This window comes from Cebus imitator, unplaced genomic scaffold, assembly GCF_001604975.1.
Source record: "Cebus imitator isolate Cc_AM_T3 unplaced genomic scaffold, Cebus_imitator-1.0 Scaffold28, whole genome shotgun sequence".
In the NCBI taxonomy this organism is placed as follows: domain Eukaryota; kingdom Metazoa; phylum Chordata; class Mammalia; order Primates; family Cebidae; genus Cebus; species Cebus imitator.
In genome coordinates, this window is record NW_016107343.1 from 8,884,464 (window position 1) to 8,903,967 (window position 19,504).

General features: G+C 46.1%; 1 protein-coding gene across 1 annotated transcript in view; it reads left to right on the forward strand.

Annotated features, from left to right (window-relative positions):
• The window catches only part of LOC108300492 (tubulin-specific chaperone cofactor E-like protein), a 165,233-nt gene that overhangs the window by 105,689 nt on the left and 40,040 nt on the right, over nt 1-19,504 (forward strand). Inside the window, exons 14-17 of the mRNA XM_037736754.1 lie at nt 2,734-3,304; nt 5,206-5,798; nt 7,046-7,619; nt 14,666-15,267. Of these exons, the coding sequence (XP_037592682.1) occupies nt 2,734-3,304; nt 5,206-5,798; nt 7,046-7,619; nt 14,666-15,267 (2,340 nt within the window). The remainder of the gene's footprint in view (nt 1-2,733; nt 3,305-5,205; nt 5,799-7,045; nt 7,620-14,665; nt 15,268-19,504) is intronic.

Genomic DNA, 19,504 nt, shown 5'->3' on the forward strand with positions numbered 1-19,504 from the left:
AAAAAGCCAGATGTTGTGGCATGCACCTGTAGTCCCAGGTACTCAGGAGGCTGAGGTGGGAGGATCACTGGAGCCAGGGAAGTTGAGGCTGCAGGGAGCCAGGTTTGTGCCACTGCACTCCAGCCTAGGGGACAGAGTAAGACTCTGTCTCAAAAACAGAAAAAAGTGGTAGCAGCTTTGGGTAATTGGTAGAGGCTGGAAGAGTTCTGAAGCACATTCTAGGAAAAGCCTACATTGTAGTGAATGAACCATTAAGAGTGATTCTGGTAAGGACCAACTCGTAATCTGTAGAGACAGAGAGTTGCGTATGGCATCTGCCATAGTAAATCTTGGAAGGGATGCTAGATCATCATCTCATCTCCTAAACAACTCAGAAAGTAGCAATAATGATGACAGGAAAGACCCTTGTTTTTCTCATGTGCCAGGAATCAGTATAAGTCCAGGACATCCTGGAAAGCTTATGTGCACTTACAGTCAAGCCCACCGAGGACTGCTCTAAGACAAGTCATTCCATCCCAGCCCATGAGCATGAGTGTCTGTAGGTGCCAGGCATGGTAAGTGTGAGAAAGAAAATTAACTCTCTCTTTTTGAGGCTTATCAAGCCACTTACTCACCTGAACTAGATAGCTGGGGCTCACTCTTGATTCTTCTCTCATTTCTCATTCCCCACTGCAAAACCACTACATCCAGCTGTGTGTGTTCTGTAAGCTCATCCCTCCCTCTTCATGTCTGCTGCTAGTTTAGGCCCTCATCCTCATCACCTCCCTGGACTCTTGCAGCAATTTCCTGTCTGGCTTCTCTGTTTCTAATCTCAACTTCCTTCAATAAGTTCTTCATGCTGGCCAGGATGGACTTTCTAATACGCAAATCTGATAATGTCATTCCCTTGCTTAAAAGCCTTCACGGGCTCTTCCTATAGAATAGAAATCTAACTTTTGTTTTGTTTTTAACATGGCTTAAAAGGCCCTCCAAGATCTGTTCTCAACACAGAAGCCAGAGAAATTCTTTCAAAGCAGAAGTCAGATTGTGCCGACCCTTTGCTTTAAACACTCCCTGGGCTCTCCATCTTGCTCAGAGTCAAAGCCAAAAAAGTCTTTACAGTGGCTGAGGCCCTACTTGTCCTGGCTGCTCTTCTCACTCTGACGTCATCTATTGCTGCCCTCTCCTGGCGTCTCTCTCCACACACTGTCCCCTATACCCTTTGTAATCCTGGGAGCACCCAGTTGTTCTCCCAACCTAGGGCCCGCTGTTCCCTCCTCAAGAGAGGCTCTCACCTCAGATAACCACATGGCTTGCTTTCTTATCTCAGATGTCTCCTTCCCAAGGAGGTCTTTCCTGACCATTCTATTTAAAATTAGAAACCCTTTTTCTTAGCATTTATTATTATTATTATTATTTTTAAGTAGAGACGGGGTTTCTCCGTGTTGGTCAGGCTGATCTCGAACTCCTGACCTCAGGTGATCCGCCCATCTCAGCCTCCCAAAGTTTCTTAGCATTTTTTAAAAAAGGTATTTCCTGCTCTTTATTTTTCTGCATAACGCTCATCTGACATAAATGTTTTATTCACTTACTTTCCTTGTTGTTGGTCTCCCCAGCTAAAATATAAGTTCTGTGAGGCACAGACTTCTGTTCATTTCACTTGCTGCTAATTCCCAACCGTTAGAACAGTGCTTGGTACACATAAAGTCCTAAATATGTATTTGTAGAATGAATGGACCTTGCCTGTGCCTCCAGCCTCATCTTCAATCTTCAGCATCTCTTCCCTCTGGAGTCCAGTAACACCTCAGTGACTGCCCCCCAACCCCACCCAGCTGTTCCTCACCCTCCTGCCTCTGCTCTCTTATCTTGAAATTCTCTGCCCTTCCCGCGCTCTTCCTTTGACCACTTCTGTTTATCTTTGAAGACCCAGGTCAGACTTAACTGCCTCTAAAACCCTACATGATTCCCCTATGCTAGATTCAACGTTCATTTAGTGCTTTCCCATTGCATCCTCTATTGACTTACACTTAAAGAGTATGCTGTAAGTACTGATGCGTGTCCTGCTTCTTCAGCAGACTGAGAGCTCCTTGAGGGGCTGGGGCAATTGTATTTTTTAATTCTTTTCTTCTCAGTTTCCTCAGTTCCTGACATAGTGCTTGGTACCTAGCAGGGGTTTAAATGTGTTGTTGTTGAATGGTTACATGACGTAGTTCTGACACAAGGAAGTTACAGGGCACAACACTTGGAGAATGCTACATCAGGATAGCCTCAAAGCTAAATGGTGTCCAACAGTGCCCCAACACATACTCGAGCTGAGAATGGGGTCAGGAGGACTAAAGGCAGTAAAGGGGTCCTGGCAAATACATGACTTAAGCTGAGACAAAAAGAATGGATATTTAGAGGAATACAGAGAAAAAGGGAGGTGACTGGTCTTTGAAGAAAAGATTTGGAGCTAGCCAAGAGCCAGCCAGGAAAGGTTGACAACCATGCAGTCCCCAGAGGAGTCTGTGGTGGCACTAGGTCCACCACAGCGATCACAGCCCATATACACAGTGCTTGGGCTGGCCCACAAGCAGCTCTCTTCAGTTTCCCCCAGGCCTTTGCCTTAATCAGAGGGAAGCCCACTGGAGCCTGGACCTAAGGTGGCCGTTCTCTCTGGAGCGTTGAGTGGCTTTGCCTTCCTTTCCTGATCTCTGCTGGAACCCAGTGCCAGGCACCTGCTCACCTGCCTTTCACTATTACTGTTGTTGGCAGGTTAATGACCTAGTGACTTCTTTGCCCGTCACCTTAGACTTGGGGACAGTGAAAATCTACCAGAGTGGCATGTCTACTGCCGTGGAAACAGATTTTGGGCTCCTAGTGACTTTCGATGGCCAGCACTACGCCTCTATTTCCATCCCAGGCTCCTATATCAACTCCACTTGTGGGCTCTGTGGAAACTATAATAAAAACCCACTGGATGACTTCCTCCGCCCAGATGGCAGGCCGGCCATGTCTGTCCTGGATCTGGGAGAGAGCTGGCGTGTGTACCACGCGGACTGGAAGTGCGACTCCGGCTGTGTGGACAACTGCACACAATGCGACACCGCCACTGAAGCCCTCTACTTTGGCTCTGACTACTGCGGCTTCCTCAACAAGACAGACGGCCCCCTGTGGGAGTGTGGCACTGTCGTGGATCCCACCGCTTTTGTGCACAGCTGCGTGTATGACCTGTGCAGTGTGAGGGACAATGGCACGCTCCTCTGCCAAGCCATCCAGGCCTACGCCCTTGTGTGCCAAGCCCTTGGCATTCCAATCGGAGACTGGCGAATCCAGACTGGGTGTGGTAAGCTAGCATCCCATCCCCATGACAGACTTCTCTTGTGCAGGGGGCAGGGATAGGCTTTGGGGGCTCCTCCAAATGTCCTTGTTAAGACTTGTGGCCCAAGAATGAGGGGGGAGGTTGAAATATCACAAGTTACAAAGAATGAATTGTGAAAGGATCTTTACTTTTGCACCCACTTAATATCACAGCCAGGAAACAAGAACCCATTGATGAACATACATGGTCTGGAAACATGGAAGGCATGGCAGGAAGTCCCGTAGCAGGGAATGGCACCTCCAGAGTTGAGCAAGGAGGTAGGGTGTCCAGAGGTGGAGGTGATTACTTTTGTGGCTGTTGAGTTAATGCAGCTGTGGGCCCGGGCCATCAAAACCAGCCCTTGGGAAAATAGCTCACTTCACACATAAAACTTGCAGCAATTTTTCCTTGGCACTTTCTTCTCTACTTTAAGACCTTTTAAGGTTTGTGCCCTGCTGCTGCTGCAGATGAGGAATACAGCATATGAGTGAAGAAGCCCTTTTTCTTAAATGTTAGGATGGCTAGGAAAAGCCCCAACTTTGCGGAAATCCAGGCTCTTTTGAATTACACTTTTGGATTAAGCGGTTTGTACCATTTAGTTGTCTCATTATTTTTTCCTTCTTAAATATTTCCTTCTTAAATGTCCCACTTAAATATTTATTTCTTTTTCTAATTATATACAGTTTAAAAACAAATAGATTTAGTTTCCTTCCTAGTTCTTGGTTTTATCTATGTGAGTAAATAGAAAATTGTAATCCATGCATTTGAGAGTAGCAGGAAGGTGAGAAGATTTAAAGGTTTATTTAAGTTCCAAGGCTAGAAGGAGAATTCTTCCTATCAGTACAGGTTGGAGTCATATAAACCATCATGTATCAGGTTCAGTTCTTAAGATTGGTCAAACTATAATACAAGCAACTGTATTCTTGCTGTGTAACTGATCAGACTCTCTTATGACCTGAACATCCATATTTGGATTCAAGTTGAGATTGAATACGACTTCTCTTTGATTCTTCTATAAGCCAAGAGCATCCAAATTGCCTAACTAAAACGTCACAATGGCTATATTTTCTAGTGGCACTACTTTCCCATCCTCCACATTTCTCTTTCTTTTCTCTCTCTCATTCTGGTGCAATGGATTCCATTTAATTCAGAGAGGTAGTTTACCAGGCCCCTGAGCCCCTGCTTGTAGGATTCAGCGAGACTCAAACATTTATGTAGACCCAGATGCTATTAAAGAGGATTTCTAAGGCAAGAAGGGCATTTAGAAGACATCTTGCCTAGTCTCCTGGAGAAACAGCCACACAAATTCTTTGAATTATTTGCAGGTAGCCAGGGTTCTTTCTTATTTTTAATATCCCAAGGAATTCATCCCCACAGCCTTCCTTGGTCACACTTAGGTATTTTAAGTGCCTCCCTGTTGCAAATTTCACGTTTCGAATTACTCCTCTAACGGTTACATTTTTCATTTCTCCTGAAAGTTGGATTTATTTCCTTCTAAGAATAGGCCATGCTCTTTAAAATCAGATCAATTTATATGTCCATCGGTGGATGCTCTTAAAACATCTCAATAGTGTGGATCGCCAAATAATAGACCTATACTGGGTAATCAGCAGTCTAGAAAGGATGGCATCCTGAAGTTTAATTTTAATCAAGATGATCACATTCCAGTAAAAGTTCTCAGTCCAGTCACGCTGCTCAGTAGTTATTAGGAGAGTCTTTGAGCTGGGTTTTACAGATGCAACCTCAATTCCCTCTTCCTCGAATGAGAGGGCTCTTGACCCTCACTCTAGGAACTAAGTGATCCAGGAGGGGCGTTAAGATTCTGGCCAGTTAGCACTCGGGGTCCGTTCACCTTGTTATCGGCTCTCTCCCTTTCCCGGTGCCAGTGTCCACGGTGCAGTGCCCCAGCTTCAGCCACTACTCCGTGTGCACCAGCAGCTGCCCCAACACGTGCTCCGACCTGACAGCCTCACAGAGCTGTGCCACGCCGTGCACCGAGGGCTGCGAGTGCAACGAGGGCTTCGTCCTCAGCACCAGCCAGTGCGTCCCGCTGCACAAGTGCGGCTGCGACTTCGACGGCCACTACTACACCATGGGGGAGTTCTTCTGGGCCACGGCCAACTGCACAGTGCAGTGCCTGTGCGAGGAGGGCGGAGACGTCTACTGCTTCAACAGGACCTGCGGCAGCGGGGAGGTGTGCGCTGTGGAGGACGGCTACCAGGGCTGCTTCCCCGAGCGGGAGACCGTGTGCCTGCTCAGCCAGAACCAGGTGCTGCACACCTTCGACGGCGCCGCCTACGCCTTCCCCTCCGAGTTCTCCTACACCCTCCTGAAGACCTGCCCCGAGCGGCCAGAGTACTTGGAAATCGACATCAACAAGAAGAAGCCAGATGCAGGCCCTGAGTGGCTGCGGGGACTTCGGATTCTGGTAGCCGACCAGGAGGTCAAGATCGGAGGCATCGGGGCTTCGGAAGTCAAGGTAAGGCTCCTTGCTCCCTTGGAGGGGTTCCTGGTGCGTCCAGCCAGGAGGAGGAGCTCGCCATCCTCTTCAGGCTTGCCCTTCTGCCTCTGCCTGTGAGTGGATTCTAGGAAGAAGATGGCTCCAGATAGGAGCATTTTCTAATGATCGGCACCAAATCGGACTTATCAGGTGGAGAAATGGCATGCACTGGGATTAGATAGAGCAGGACTAGCTCTCTGGAATAGCAAATACTTACAGAACACTTACTATGTGCCAAGCACTATTCTAAGCCTCTTATAAGCAGTGTCACACTTGATCTTATGATCCTCACTTTACAGATGAGAAAACTGAGGCACAGAGAGGCTAAGTAACTTCCACAGGGAAACTTAACTCTGAAAGGGGATTCACACGCTCCTGGCTGGCTCCAGAATCTGTGCTCTTAACTCTTGCACCCTGCTCACTTCCCTACCTGTACATCATCTATGTGGAGTGATGTAAGGGGTGACTCCATCCCTCTGACTTGCTCTGAAAAAACCATCATTAGGCATCCAGGCTCATAGATCCTTAGCTCTAGAGGGAATCTTGAGAGTTATCTAGTGCATCTCCTCATTTTCACATGAAGATGCTAAAAGGGTAAGTGAAGGTCCCACAGCTAATTGTTGCAGAACTGGGATGTGACATGCATTTTATGTCACCTGAAGTCTAGTTTGGAAAACAAAAGCCAACACAGCACTGTCCAAAGACATGATAAAATATCCATCCTCAAACTGGAAAGGATGTGTTTTTATTCCCACTGCCAAAATGGCAGAGCTTAATTTATTAATCGACTAGTAGGAGGTAGACAGGTGAATGGACAGCAAGATCATTAGAGGTATGCTATGTGCCCCCGAGGAGCTGGGACCCAGAAAAAGTAAGATTGGAAGAGAAAAGGAGCTAGAAAGGCAGGGAAGAAGGGGAGCTGTTTTGAAAGACACCAAAGCAGAGGTGCCAGGCAGCAGGAGGGAGCCATGTATCTAAGACGATTTTTACTTGCCTTTCAGTTTAGTTTGTTTTGGGCTAACTTTGGATCCAGAATACACAAAAATAAACAGCAAATAGGTCTAATCAGGGGAATCCCAAAAATAGATAAATAAATAAATAAATAAATAAATAAACCCATGACAAGTCAGCTGGTATCTGTGTGGCTTCCATAGACCATCAGCTTCTTGACCTCTCTGGAAAGGCTTAACCTCTCTGGAACTGATAAGAATGAATTGATTTTTCAGTTGAACGGTCAGGAAGTGGAATTGCCTTTTTTCCATCCTTCGGGGAAGCTGGAAATTTATCGAAACAAAAACAGTACGACAGTGGAGTCCAAGGGCGTGGTGACCGTCCAGTACTCAGACGTAGGTCTGTTGTACATCCGGCTATCCACCGCGTACTTCAATTGCACGGGGGGCTTGTGCGGCTTCTTCAATGCCAACGCCAGTGACGAGTTCTGCCTCCCCAACGGCAAGTGCACGGACAACCTGGCAGTGTTCCTGGAAAGCTGGACAACTTTCGAGGAGATCTGCAACGGGGAGTGTGGGGACCTGCTGAAGGCCTGCAACAACGACTCAGAGCTGCTCAAGTTTTATCGAAGCCGCTCGAGGTGCGGCATCATCAACGACCCCTCCAACAGCTCCTTCCTGGAGTGCCACGGGGTGGTCAACGTCACTGCCTACTACCGCACCTGCCTCTTCCGCCTGTGCCAGAGTGGGGGCAACGAGTCAGAGCTCTGTGACTCTGTGGCCCGGTACGCAAGCGCCTGCAAGAACGCCGACGTGGAGGTGGGGCCCTGGCGGACCTATGACTTCTGCCGTAAGTTGAGGTTGGATTCTGGGAGAGGCTCTCTAGGCGGGAAATAGATGCCATACTGGGCCTTACTCAGGACTTCCCTCCCAAGTGGGACTGAGCTCAAGGACGATGTTAATTACTATGTATACCTGCCCTAGTCTGATGTGTCTCCCCAAAGACTCATCACCCCAAACCAGACAGCTTCTCATCTTTACTTTTGTTCCCAACTGCACAGTACCTCTTCACTGTAGAACAATTAGCCATCCTATTTACATGTGGTTTTATCGAGCAGAGGGTAGAGACACCATGTCAAAGGACTGGAAATCTTTGTGATGGCTGTGTAGGTGCCTTTCCCCTTGGCAAAGAAGAGCCCCATTCATTTCGATAGGAGGTGATGGCCAGGGCGCCTTTAGGGCATAGAGATTAGCATGCTCCCCAGAGCAAACCTGACAATGGGTATTAAGAGAGTCCTGTGTTGCTGGCTTTTAATTTTGTCCCAAGAGTATCTGACCCCTCTCAGCAAGGCAATGGCAAGTACTAGTAGTAATTAGAATACTTGCTGGGAAGACCTGATATATAACACCCTTGGTTATTGGGGAGGTCACAGGGAGAAGCAACATGGCAGAAGGCAGGATCTACTCCTGGGGCAAAAAATGCCTCATCTGGGCTTCAGCACACATCCCTCTCCCTCCACAAAGTTGGGCCCCACACCAAAGCCACGGCCGCCATTAAGATTTCATCCCCTACGTCTGTGTATCTGTCCTCCGTTGTATTTTTTTTTTTTTTTTTTTTTTTTTTTTTTTTCTTTTTTTTTTTCCCATTGATTTTATTGCATTTTAGGATTTTTGTTTGATAACTTATATGCTCATCCTCCCGGTTAATATTCCTAAATTTGCCTCGCTTATATTCTGCACTTAATTCAACATTTAGTAACCAGAAAGTTTGGAAAATTCAGAATAAATCTTGAAGTGTGGATTCTATGATATATTATTATGGGGTTTTATTGCACATATTCATTCCAGTCATTTATTGATCCTTGTGAAGTGCCTGCAGCATGCTACANCCTGAGTAGCTGGGATTACAGGCACGCACCACCATGCCCAGCTAATTTTTGTATTTTTAGTAGAGACGGGGTTTCACCATGTTGACCGGGATGGTCTCGAGCTCTTGACCTCGTGATCCACCCGCCTCGGCCTCCCAAAGTGCTGGGATTACAGGCGTGAGCCACCGCGCCCTGTTGTATTTTTTTAATTGGCAAAAGTACTTTTTAATGTGAAATAATTTTAGACTTACAGAAAAGTTGCAGGAATAATGTAGTCTACCATTCTCTCGATTCCCTCATCGTTAACATTTTAACACATTTTCGTTATAATTCTATCTCTAAAAATATACTCAGTCTTTTTCTAAACCACTTGAGAGTAAGTTGCTGTCATTATGCCTGTTTGTACCTAAATATTTCACTGTGCTTCCTAAGAATAAGAACATTTATATGACCATAACACAATCATTAAAATCAGGATATTGCCGTTAATACAATACTATTATGTAACCTGATGACCATGCTCATATTTTGTTAGTGGTTCCAATAATGTCTTTTATAGCCAAAAAAAAAAAAAAAATCAAAACAAAACAAAACAAAACAAAACCCTGGACCAATCCAGGATCGCATGTTGTATCTTATTATGTCTCTGTAGGTGCCTCTAATCTGGAGTAGGTCCTCAGTCTTTGACCTTCATTGTCTTAGCATTTTTGAAGAGCACAGGCCAGTTATTTTGCAGACTGTTTCTCAGTTGGAGTTGGCCTATATTTCCTCATGGTTACATTGAAATTATGCAGTTTTGGCAGGGATACCACAAAAGCCGTGATGTGTCTTCTCAATGTATCATATCTAGAGGCCACTGATGTTGGTTTGTCCCGTTACACTGAGCATGATAGAATTGATCACTTGCTTAAGGTAGCATCTGTCAAATTTCTCCATTGAAAGTTACTGTTTTTTTTTTTAACCATATAATTAATACATATTTTTCAGGGAAATATTTTCAATTTAGATAGCTATTTTATTCTTTAAATTTTCATTCACTAGATTTAGCATCCAGTGATGATTTTTGCCTGAATTGTTTATTACTGTTTGTAAAATGGTGATTTTTTTTCTAATTCAATAGCTCCTGCATTTATTAGTTGGCATTCTATTGTAAAGAGATTTCTTTTTCACCTATTTATTTATTTTTGTTTATTTACATGAGTATGGACTCATGGATTCCTACTTAACCAATTGTATCTGTTATCATAGTTTGTTTTTATGCTGGAATTGTTCCCTATATGGCCAGTTGGAATCCCTTCCAGCAGTGGTTTCTGTTGACATGGTTGACATGCGCTTCATTATTTATTGCTTTCCACCGGGCACAATGTAGTCCAGGCTCCTCTTGTACTTTCTCTGCTCCAGCCTTGGATTAGCCATTTCTCCAAGGATCTCTGGTTCCTTCCAGCGGATCATAGTGTTGAGGAGATAGGATCTGGGTGTCTGGGGTGCCCTTTTCTTCCTAGAGTGTCATTGACTCTAGCGTCCCTTAGTGGAGAGAGTTAGGAAATGCAGGTACGGCCTATACACACGCTCCACACATTTTTACGTAGCTAGCTATGTCGCTCTCTCTTTTTACCTGTCTCTGTCTCTATCTCAGCCTGAGTTCATACTAAATCTACAGTTTCAGTCCAATACCACGGAGTTTTCTAGTTTTCCATTTTTGATTTCTTTTCTCTGAGAATGAGAAACCTGGCCCATTGTATTTCTTCCTAAGTTTGTTTATTTTCTTAGCTTCTTATTTTGAAACAATTTCAAAGCTACGTAACAGAACACCTGTATACCCATTGCCCAGATTAACCTATCGATAACATGTGTTCATTTGTTTTATCACTCCCTCCCTCTCCCTGTCTCTTCCGTCCTCCCTCCTTGCTCTCCATATAAGAGTGAGTTGTAGACTTCATGCCCTCTTACACGTAAAACTTAGAGTAGAGGCATTTACATATATAACCACAGTTCAGTTTTCAACCTAGAACATTAAACATTGATACAGTAATTTAATAACCACATTCCAATTTTGTCAGTTGACTGAGCAGTGTTCTCTGCAGCTCTTTTGGGGTGCAGGGGGACACTCAGCACAGGCCTAGTCTGGAATCACATGTTGCATTTCATCATCATGTCTCTTTAGTCTCATAACTTAGTTTTCTCTGTCTTTTCCGTTATGGACATTTTTGAAGAACACAGCCTCCCTGCCTTTTAAAACAGAATGACCCTCCATTGGGGTGGATGTCCCACCCTGATGCACTTCAGCTGTGCATCTCCACTCAGCCTCCCGGGCCGGTGCCATGTGGCATTTCTCATGGAATCACAGCACATGTGGAAGCACGATCTTGTCCAGCCTCCCCTCGTTGATGATGTGCATGTTGATCCCAAGGTCAAGGTGTTGTTGAATGTCTCTGCTGTAGAGTCACTGTGACCTTTCCCTTGAAACTAATAAGCAACCTGTGGAGAGATACTTTAAGAGCGTGCAGATATCCTGTCTGTCAGTCTATCTGTCTGTCTATCAGTCGTCTTATCAATCTGAACATGGATGCCTGTTTTTTCCAGTGACCTATGTTTCATATTCCATTTATTAATTATTTTTGGTGTTAAAATTGCTCCAGATTGGCCTGTAGGAGCTCCTTGAAGCTGGCTCCTGTGTCCTTTCGGCATGCATCTGTCATTCTGTTTTGATCTCTTTCTTCCCTTTGGCATAACAAGATGCTTCACACTCATCTTTTAATCTTCCCTGCCCCATGCTGGAATCAGCATGACTCCAAGAAGCCCTGGTAAGTGGGGAATGTTATTAGAAACCAAGTTGTAAGGGAGGTGTCCCCATTGCTCTTAGGGTGTTTTTGCTTTGCCTCTAGTCCCTTTCAACAGACAGAGCTGAAAACCAACACACACACACACACACACACACACACACACACACACACACACACATCTTTTTAAATCTATGATTTCTGACCTTGGGAAATCCAAGGAACATGTGGAGGGTTTAGTGGCTGTCATCTCAGGGAAGGGCAGTTGTGTCCCTGGTGAGGCCCTGAGGAGGGACTAATTGCTATTAAAAGCTGAGACTCCAAAGCTACCTACAGCAGGAGAACCTCCACAGTTTCTGTTGGCCACCACATCTGGTGGGAATTTACCATACTTTCCCAAAGCCTTTTTCTTTCCTTCCACCTCCCTATATCCTTTTTTGTCCTGTCTCCAGCTTATCCAACATGATTCTGTTTCTGCTCCCACACTGAGCCTCCCCGTTGTATTTCATTCATGTGGCAGGATTGTCGAGTCTCCCCCATACCAAATCTGTTCTGCTGCCAGCCCGTTTCAGTGCCGTCCTTTTAGGCTGCTAACTCCTACCCGGCAGGGGATGTTTCTGAGTTGTTTTTGTGCTGCACGGAGCACAGTTTGGTGCCATCGTGTGTGCCAAGTTAGCAGGGAGTGACGGTAATGTTCCTTGTTTTCCTGCATGTGACAGCTACTGAGAAGGGCTTCTCATTATCCCTCATCTGGGCCAGCAGACCCGGAGGAAGCTCTTATCAGTGCCTTTTTTAGGCATGATGTGGGCAGAAGCAGTCACATGGAACATGGCTTTCTTGGGCTGAGGGCCAGGGCTCCTACTTGAGATGTCCCCCAGGATGTCTCATCTAGATCTTGTGTACATGGATCTGGCGAGAAGGACTGGAAGTGCACACTTGATTCATCAGGCCTCCAAGTACTAACAGATTAATCTGGTCGGAGTTTTGCAGAGCGGGGATTGAACTGGACGACAGCTGTGAATCAGGAACACAGTCTTCTTTGAACCTGGAGAGAGACAACTGCTGCCTCTGTGTTCAGATATTTTTAACTGGCCCTCCTGTTGGCAGAGCCAGGCTGCCCAATTAAGTAATTTCACAGAGGCATTTTGGGGCCTAGGGGAAGTTTTATTACTCTACGTCTGTATGTCCCAGACTTTCAGACAAATTCAGACAACACAATAAGTCATAAAGTGAGAGCCATTTAAATAAGTCATGTTATTTGCTATCATCATAAATCTGCAGTCAGTGTTAGAACATTCATAATTTAGAGACAAATGTGAAAATCCCTCCATACAGCCATATATAATCAGTGCTGAACTAGCCTTCAACTCCAAAGCCGTATGGTATTGTAGGCAATGGGGGTGGAGATAGTCCCTTAGCCCGGAGGAAAAAATGATTGGCTTTCAGTCCACTGTTGTATCGGTACTTGTGGGCAGAGCTATTCTTGCCATGCAATTTATTTCTCTGTAATGTCTTCCGTGTCCTTGGATTATAACACAGTATTAAGGAGTGATGGTATGTATGTAAGCCAAAGAAAGTTTTAAAGGCAAGATCTTATTTTCCCAGAAGATGGTGGGGTCCTTCGCAGATCTTTAGATTGCACAGACTTGTAGGAGGCTTCTTCTGTGCTCTTGAGTTCTGTCCCTGGCCCGGGCAAATTGTGACCCATTAAAGTAATAGAGAGAAATGGGAAGTATACTCACCACTACATGGTGAGCATCCTGTGCTGCTGTTATTACTTATGTGCTGTGCTTTGTTTGTTTGTTTGTTTGAAACGGAGTCTTGCTCTTTTGCCCAGTCTGGAGTACAGTGGTATGATCTTTGCTCACTGCAACCTCCTCCTCCCAGGTTCAAGTGATTCTCGTGCCTCAGCCTCCTGAGCAGCTGGGATAACAGTTGTGTGCCACCACGCCTGGCTAAATTTTTTTGTACTTTTAGTAGAGATGGGATTTCACCATGTTGGCCAGACTGTCTCGAACTCCCGACCTCAGGTGATCCACCTGCCTTATCCTCCAGAGTTCTGGGATTACAAGTGTGCGCTGTTCTTTTTCACTAAGAGACTTATCTTTCAAGGAAGTCTTCTGGGAGGACAGGCAATTTGAAGTGGGACTTGAAGGATTGGTGGGATTTGGCTTTGTCTGTGTGTTGGAGCAGGGGGCCGTCCAGAAAGGGGAAAGCCTGTGGGCAAAGGGGCTGGGGGATGATCACTTTCTATGCAGAGAATGAGGAGGAGGTGGACGAGGTCAGAGGGCACCAGGAACAGAGAAATGAAGGACAACGGGAGAGACAATGAGCCAATTTGCAGAGTAAAAATACCCACATATAGCCTGTCTGTGTAATAAAAGGAGGTGCAAAGAGGGAAAGGGGCATACCATTGATGGAGACCCTACTAAGAACTTGATAGATTCGATTATGAATCCTCAGAACAACCCTGCTAGGTAAATGTGGTTCATACTTAATGAAAGAGGAGACAGAAGCTCTGAAGACATGAAATAACATCCCAGAGTTAAGTTAGCATTAGCCACAGGTCTCTATGGTCTCCAAACATACAATGCTCCCTTTCCAGAGTCTTTGAGTCAGTGGACCCAGATTACATCTCTCTCTGGCACTTGCTAGTTAAGTTAAATCACTGAACTTCAGTGTCCTCACCTATAAGATGGGAATGATAAGATTTACCTTGCTTTCCAGGTTGTTGAGATAAGGTACACAAAAGTGCCTAGGACCGTGCCTAGCATGTTACAGGTGCTCAATTCTGGGTCTTAGACTCAAAATTTTCTACATGGGCCAGGCACAATGCCTCACACCTGTAATCCCAGCACTTTGGGAGACCAAGGCTGTTGGATCACCTGAGGTCGGGAGTTCAAGACCAGCCTGGCCAACATGGTGAAACCCCATCTCTACTAAAAATACAAAAATTTGCCAGATGTGGTGGTGGGCATCTGCAATCCCAGCTACTCGGGAGACTGAGAAGGGAGAATCGCTTGAACCTGGGAGGCAAAGTTGCAGTGAGCCAAGATGGCGCCATTGCACTCCAGCCTGGGCAACAAGAGTGAAACACACATGCATGCACACACACACACACACACACATGCACAAACGCACGTATGCACACACATAGACATACACTCACACACACACATGCATGAACTCACACTTCTTACTCTGGCTTTTTTCCTTTTCTGACCTGTCTTCTCCTTGACTACCTGCAGCTCTGGAGTGCCCAGAGAACAGCCACTTTGAGGAGTGTATGACATGTACAGAGACCTGTGAGACCCTGGCCCTGGGCCCCATCTGCGTGGATAGCTGCTCTGAGGGATGTCAGTGTGACGAGGGCTATGCCCTCCTGGGCAGCCAGTGTGTCACGCGGATTGAGTGTGGCTGCAACTTTGAGGGGCACCAGCTTGCCACCAATGAAACCTTCTGGGTGGACCTGGACTGCCAGATCTTCTGCTATTGCAATGGTACAGACAACAGCGTCCACTGTGAGACCGTTCCCTGCAAGGATGATGAGTACTGCATGGAGGAGGGTGGACTGTACTACTGCCAAGCCCGCACCGACGCCTCCTGCATTGTCTCGGGCTATGGCCACTACCTCACCTTTGATGGCTTCCCCTTTGACTTCCAGACAAGCTGCCCACTCATCCTCTGCACCACAGGAAGCAGGCCGAGCTCAGACTCTTTCCCCAAGTTCGTTGTCACAGCCAAGAATGAGGACCGAGACCCGTCACTGGCCTTGTGGGTTAAACAGGTGGACGTGACCATGTTTGGCTACAGCATCGTGATCCACCGAGCCTACAAGCACACTGTGCTGGTGAGTAGTCACGTGCGCCCCTTAAGAGGAGAGTCATGGGGACATCAGGACAGAGGTCAGCAAGCCAGGCTGCAGCTGAATCAGGCTGATCTGGAATCCAAAAAAACCACAGTATATTAAAGCAGAGAGAGGCCCTAGAGATTTTCTGTCACTTCATCTTAGAGAGAAGGAAATGGAGGCTCAGCAAAAACAATGATTTGCCCAAGTCACATACACCATGTTAGGAAGCAGACAGCTCTGGAAGTGGTGCCTTTCACATGGCAACAGAGCATGTTGGAGAGAGCACAGACCAAGTTTAGCATCCCTGCTTGGTGGCTGCTGCGTGACCTCAGGCAGGCACTTAACCTCTTAGCTTGGCCACTCCATCTGTGAAAGAAATGCCTGCCTCGCACAGACTAGGCCTCCCTAACTGATGCTATTGTCCTCATCCACCCACTTCCCTTTTGTGAGATTAGGGTGATATTTGCCTGTTCTGGCCTCCCTCCATCTCTCCTGGTCTCCCTTTTGGTACCCACGGGATCTGTGAGTTCATGAGTCTCACATGCATTTGGAGGACTCTGGGCTCTCCTAGAATCTCTTTACTTACTTGGGTTTCAAATGCCTCTGTCTAAGCTTCCCACTCTTTTCTCCCAGAGAGCACTTCCCGGACCATAAGACAGGCGAGTGAGGCTGAAGAGCTCTGTGTACTCCTCACCTGGCCTGCGGACATCAGCTTGAGCCACAGGCCCAGCCATTCTTTCTCCAGGGTCTTGCTCTGCACATGACTTGAAATGCTAACAAGCAAGCCAACAGCCTCTGCTTTAGCATTTCAGGGAGATGATTTAGGGTGTTTGCCTTCTTGACATTATTATCACAGGTCTGTGTCATAATTTTTCTATCTCTAAAGGGACTCCTTTTCATCTTGCACACGTTCTCTTAAAAATTCTGGGCTATACTGAACTAAACTATCTAAACGTAACTAAAGAATTCCCTGGGCAACTATATTGACTTCTTTCTTGCCTTGGGATTTCCTCAACTTCCTTCTCTGACAAAGAGAGTTTCCCAAGCCTCTTGAATGATCTTTCACGTTTATTGAAAATCTGCCTTTTTAGCCTCTAAGGGAGAAATGTCACTGTCCCATCCTCTTCGCTTTCTTGCACACCATAAACCTAAATCCCAGTTGTTTTCCTTTCTGCTTCTCCTAACAATTTATTCCAGTAGCTATTATTGCATTAATCAGGTTGTATTTTTTGTTATCTTCATGTCTAAAGCTCTCTCAGTTCTAATCATGGGCTTCTTAAGGGCAGAAACGATACCTAATTCACCTTTATGTTGAATGAATGAACACTCGAAACACTGGTCAAATGAATGAATGAAATGACACAATAACCACTTTCTTCCAGGGTTCCCATGACTTTTGTCACAGTGCTATTACTGCTTTATCAACCTGAAGGGTTAAATTGCCACTGAGGCAAGTTAGGGCTGTGTCAGATGCTTGACTTTTAGCCATATAAGATTTCTAGATGTTTGGATAGTCGAAGCTGCCCATTAAAACAACTCCCCTCTTTAATGTAATGTCCCCTTTAATGTAATGTCTTACATTAAAACAAATGTATCAATCGTTTTGCTCGCGTTGCTTGCATCCTATTTGCCCTTTACGCTTTGTTTCCTTATGCGGTATCTTTCCACCCTTAGATTTAGATGTTTCTATGCAGTCACTTATCTCCTTGACACCTGGTGCTCTTCCACCTTTTTGCCTTTCAGGTTTTTTCTCTTCTTTTAAAATGTCATCTGTTCATGGGTCCTGTCCCATCTAGTTTATGATGAATTGTGTTTTCTGCCTTGTGTTACCCACTCTCTGCATTTAGGTATCTTGACATCTGAGGTTACACATGTTGGTTTCGGACATCTTCCCTGTTCTTTCCACCTATAGACTGTGGGGTCCTCATGGACACCTACTCTTCTTTCATGCTGTCTTTTCCCTTTCCTTCACAATAACTGACTCCCCACTGTCTCTAGGTATTTCCTTCCCTTTCCGTCTACTTTAAGGTCAAGCCCCCAGTGGGTTAGCTCTCCTTCCAGGCATGTGCTCTGCCCCAATCATATGAGATTGCACTTATTGCTAAAGTCACAAGCCCAGAGAACCACATGGCTGACTTCTTCCTCACACAGAGAAATGGAGAGGGAAGGAGTGAGTTAGTTTATTAAAGACTGCTGTAATGAAATACCACAGACTATGTGGCCTGAAACAACAGTAACTTATTCTCTCTCAGTTCTGGAGGCTGCAAGTCCAAAGTCGAGCTGGTGGCAGGGTCACACTTCTCGTGAGATCCTGGGGAAGAACCACCCCCTGCCTCTCTCTTAGCTTCTGGTGGCTGTGGGCAATCCTCAATGTTCCTCACCTTGTGGCAGCATAAACTCCAGTCTCGGCCTCTGCCTTTACATGGCCTCCCTCCCGCTGTGTCTCCTGTTTCCTCTGTGTCCAAATCTTATTCCCCTTTTAAGGATGTCACTCACTGGAGTTAGCCCCACCTAATCCAGTGTGACTTCATCTTAACTTGATCACCTCTACAAAGCCTCTATTTCCAAGTAAATCCATTCACAGGTACTGGGGGTTAAGGCCTCAACATTTCTTTTGGGAGGACACAATGCAACCCACAACAGGGGGCCACTGGAGACAATGAGCAACAAAGAGAAATGGATCAAACAGGTGGGGGGAGTCTTTGCCAGGGCACCTCTTTTTAAGTCACTGAGATATCCTAAGTGCTCAAGTTGGAAATAAGAGTATATAGCTTTCAAACCCTTGACAAGAAGACCAAGTTCAGGGTGCATCAAAGGTTCTTTTCTTTTGAGGCATGGGGGAGAGATTTAACAGTTACTTCTGATTATTAAAATGCATTACAGGATCTGCTTATTCAATGATTTGCATTTGTTTTCCCATGTTGTTATTACTAGTCACAATCTCTCCCTGAGCCCGAAGAACAATGGCCATCAGGATGACAGTGTGAAATGAAGTGCTGGGTAAAACATAGCCCAGAGCGCAGGTCAATCCTAGGGCCCTCAGAAATGGAGGTTGATAAGAAACTGATTCCCTGGGACACAGGGTCTCTCTGTGATACTGACCTTTCCCTGCACTGAGCAGCACCACAGGACATGGGAAAATCCACTAAGCCAAGAGAAGCTACAAATAAATGTGTGCTCTATAGACCAAACAGAGTACGGGGGTGAGCTGCAGAAGGCTAGCCACTCCTGGGAATGCTGCCATAGCCCATCTCAGCCATCCACAGCCAGAGCTCAACAGAGACTGCCTTGCTCCTTCCCCCATCCCCAGGCTTCATCACAGCCAAGTCCAACATGGTTCAGGCCGACGGGGAGGTTTTCAGGGCCCTCATAGCCTGTGTCTTTATCACTTATTGCCAGTCAGGTGGCCATCAGAGAAGAGTGAGGTTTTGAGCATCACTCTGGTGCGGTTTAGTACCAGGGGCTTGTATTGATGCCTATTCCCTACCAAGTCTAGGGGTAGAAAAGTGAATCAACATGGCCTCTGTCCTAAGAGAGCTTAGAGTCTAGTGTGAGAGACAGACATGTTAGCAGTTAATGTCCACGTAATGTGAAGTGCTGCAAAAATGCTGCTCATGGAGGGCATGGGAGCACAGAGGAGGGGTTGCCTAAATCAGCAGGGAGGACCTCAGGGAGGGCTTCCTGGAAGAGGAGACCCAGAGCTGAGGCCTAGCGGATTATGCTAGCCAGGCCAAGAATGAGATGAGGTTGTCCAGCCAAAAGGAATATTAGTGAAGACTCAGGGTGGGTAGAAAACTGAGGGGTGCAAGGAGACTTTGCCACAGAAGACCTTGCTGGAGAACTAGGTCAAGGTCTGTTGTTTAAAGGAAAGCTCTCTCCAAAAACTTGTGGTCTTATTTCCAATACTTAGATATTTGAAATATACACCCCCCTCGTCCTTCTACACCTTCTCATCGTCCTCTGTGGCTTCCTCCTCCATCCATCAAGCCTGTTGCCATTCCAGCCTCTCCCTTTTCCTCTGACCCCCTTCCTCTGAGCGCCCTCTTTTCCTCCATTTCTTACTCACAGAGAGACAAGCAGGGCAGTGGTGCCAGGGTGGAGGCGGCATGCGTGGGGTTTCTGAGACACAGAGAAGCTGAGCTTGTCTGAATCTCTGGGTTCTCCTTGGCAATGGCAGAATTTGCAAGCCTTTTAGCTTCATCCAATTACATTGCCTCCTCGAGGCACTGCCTCCTGC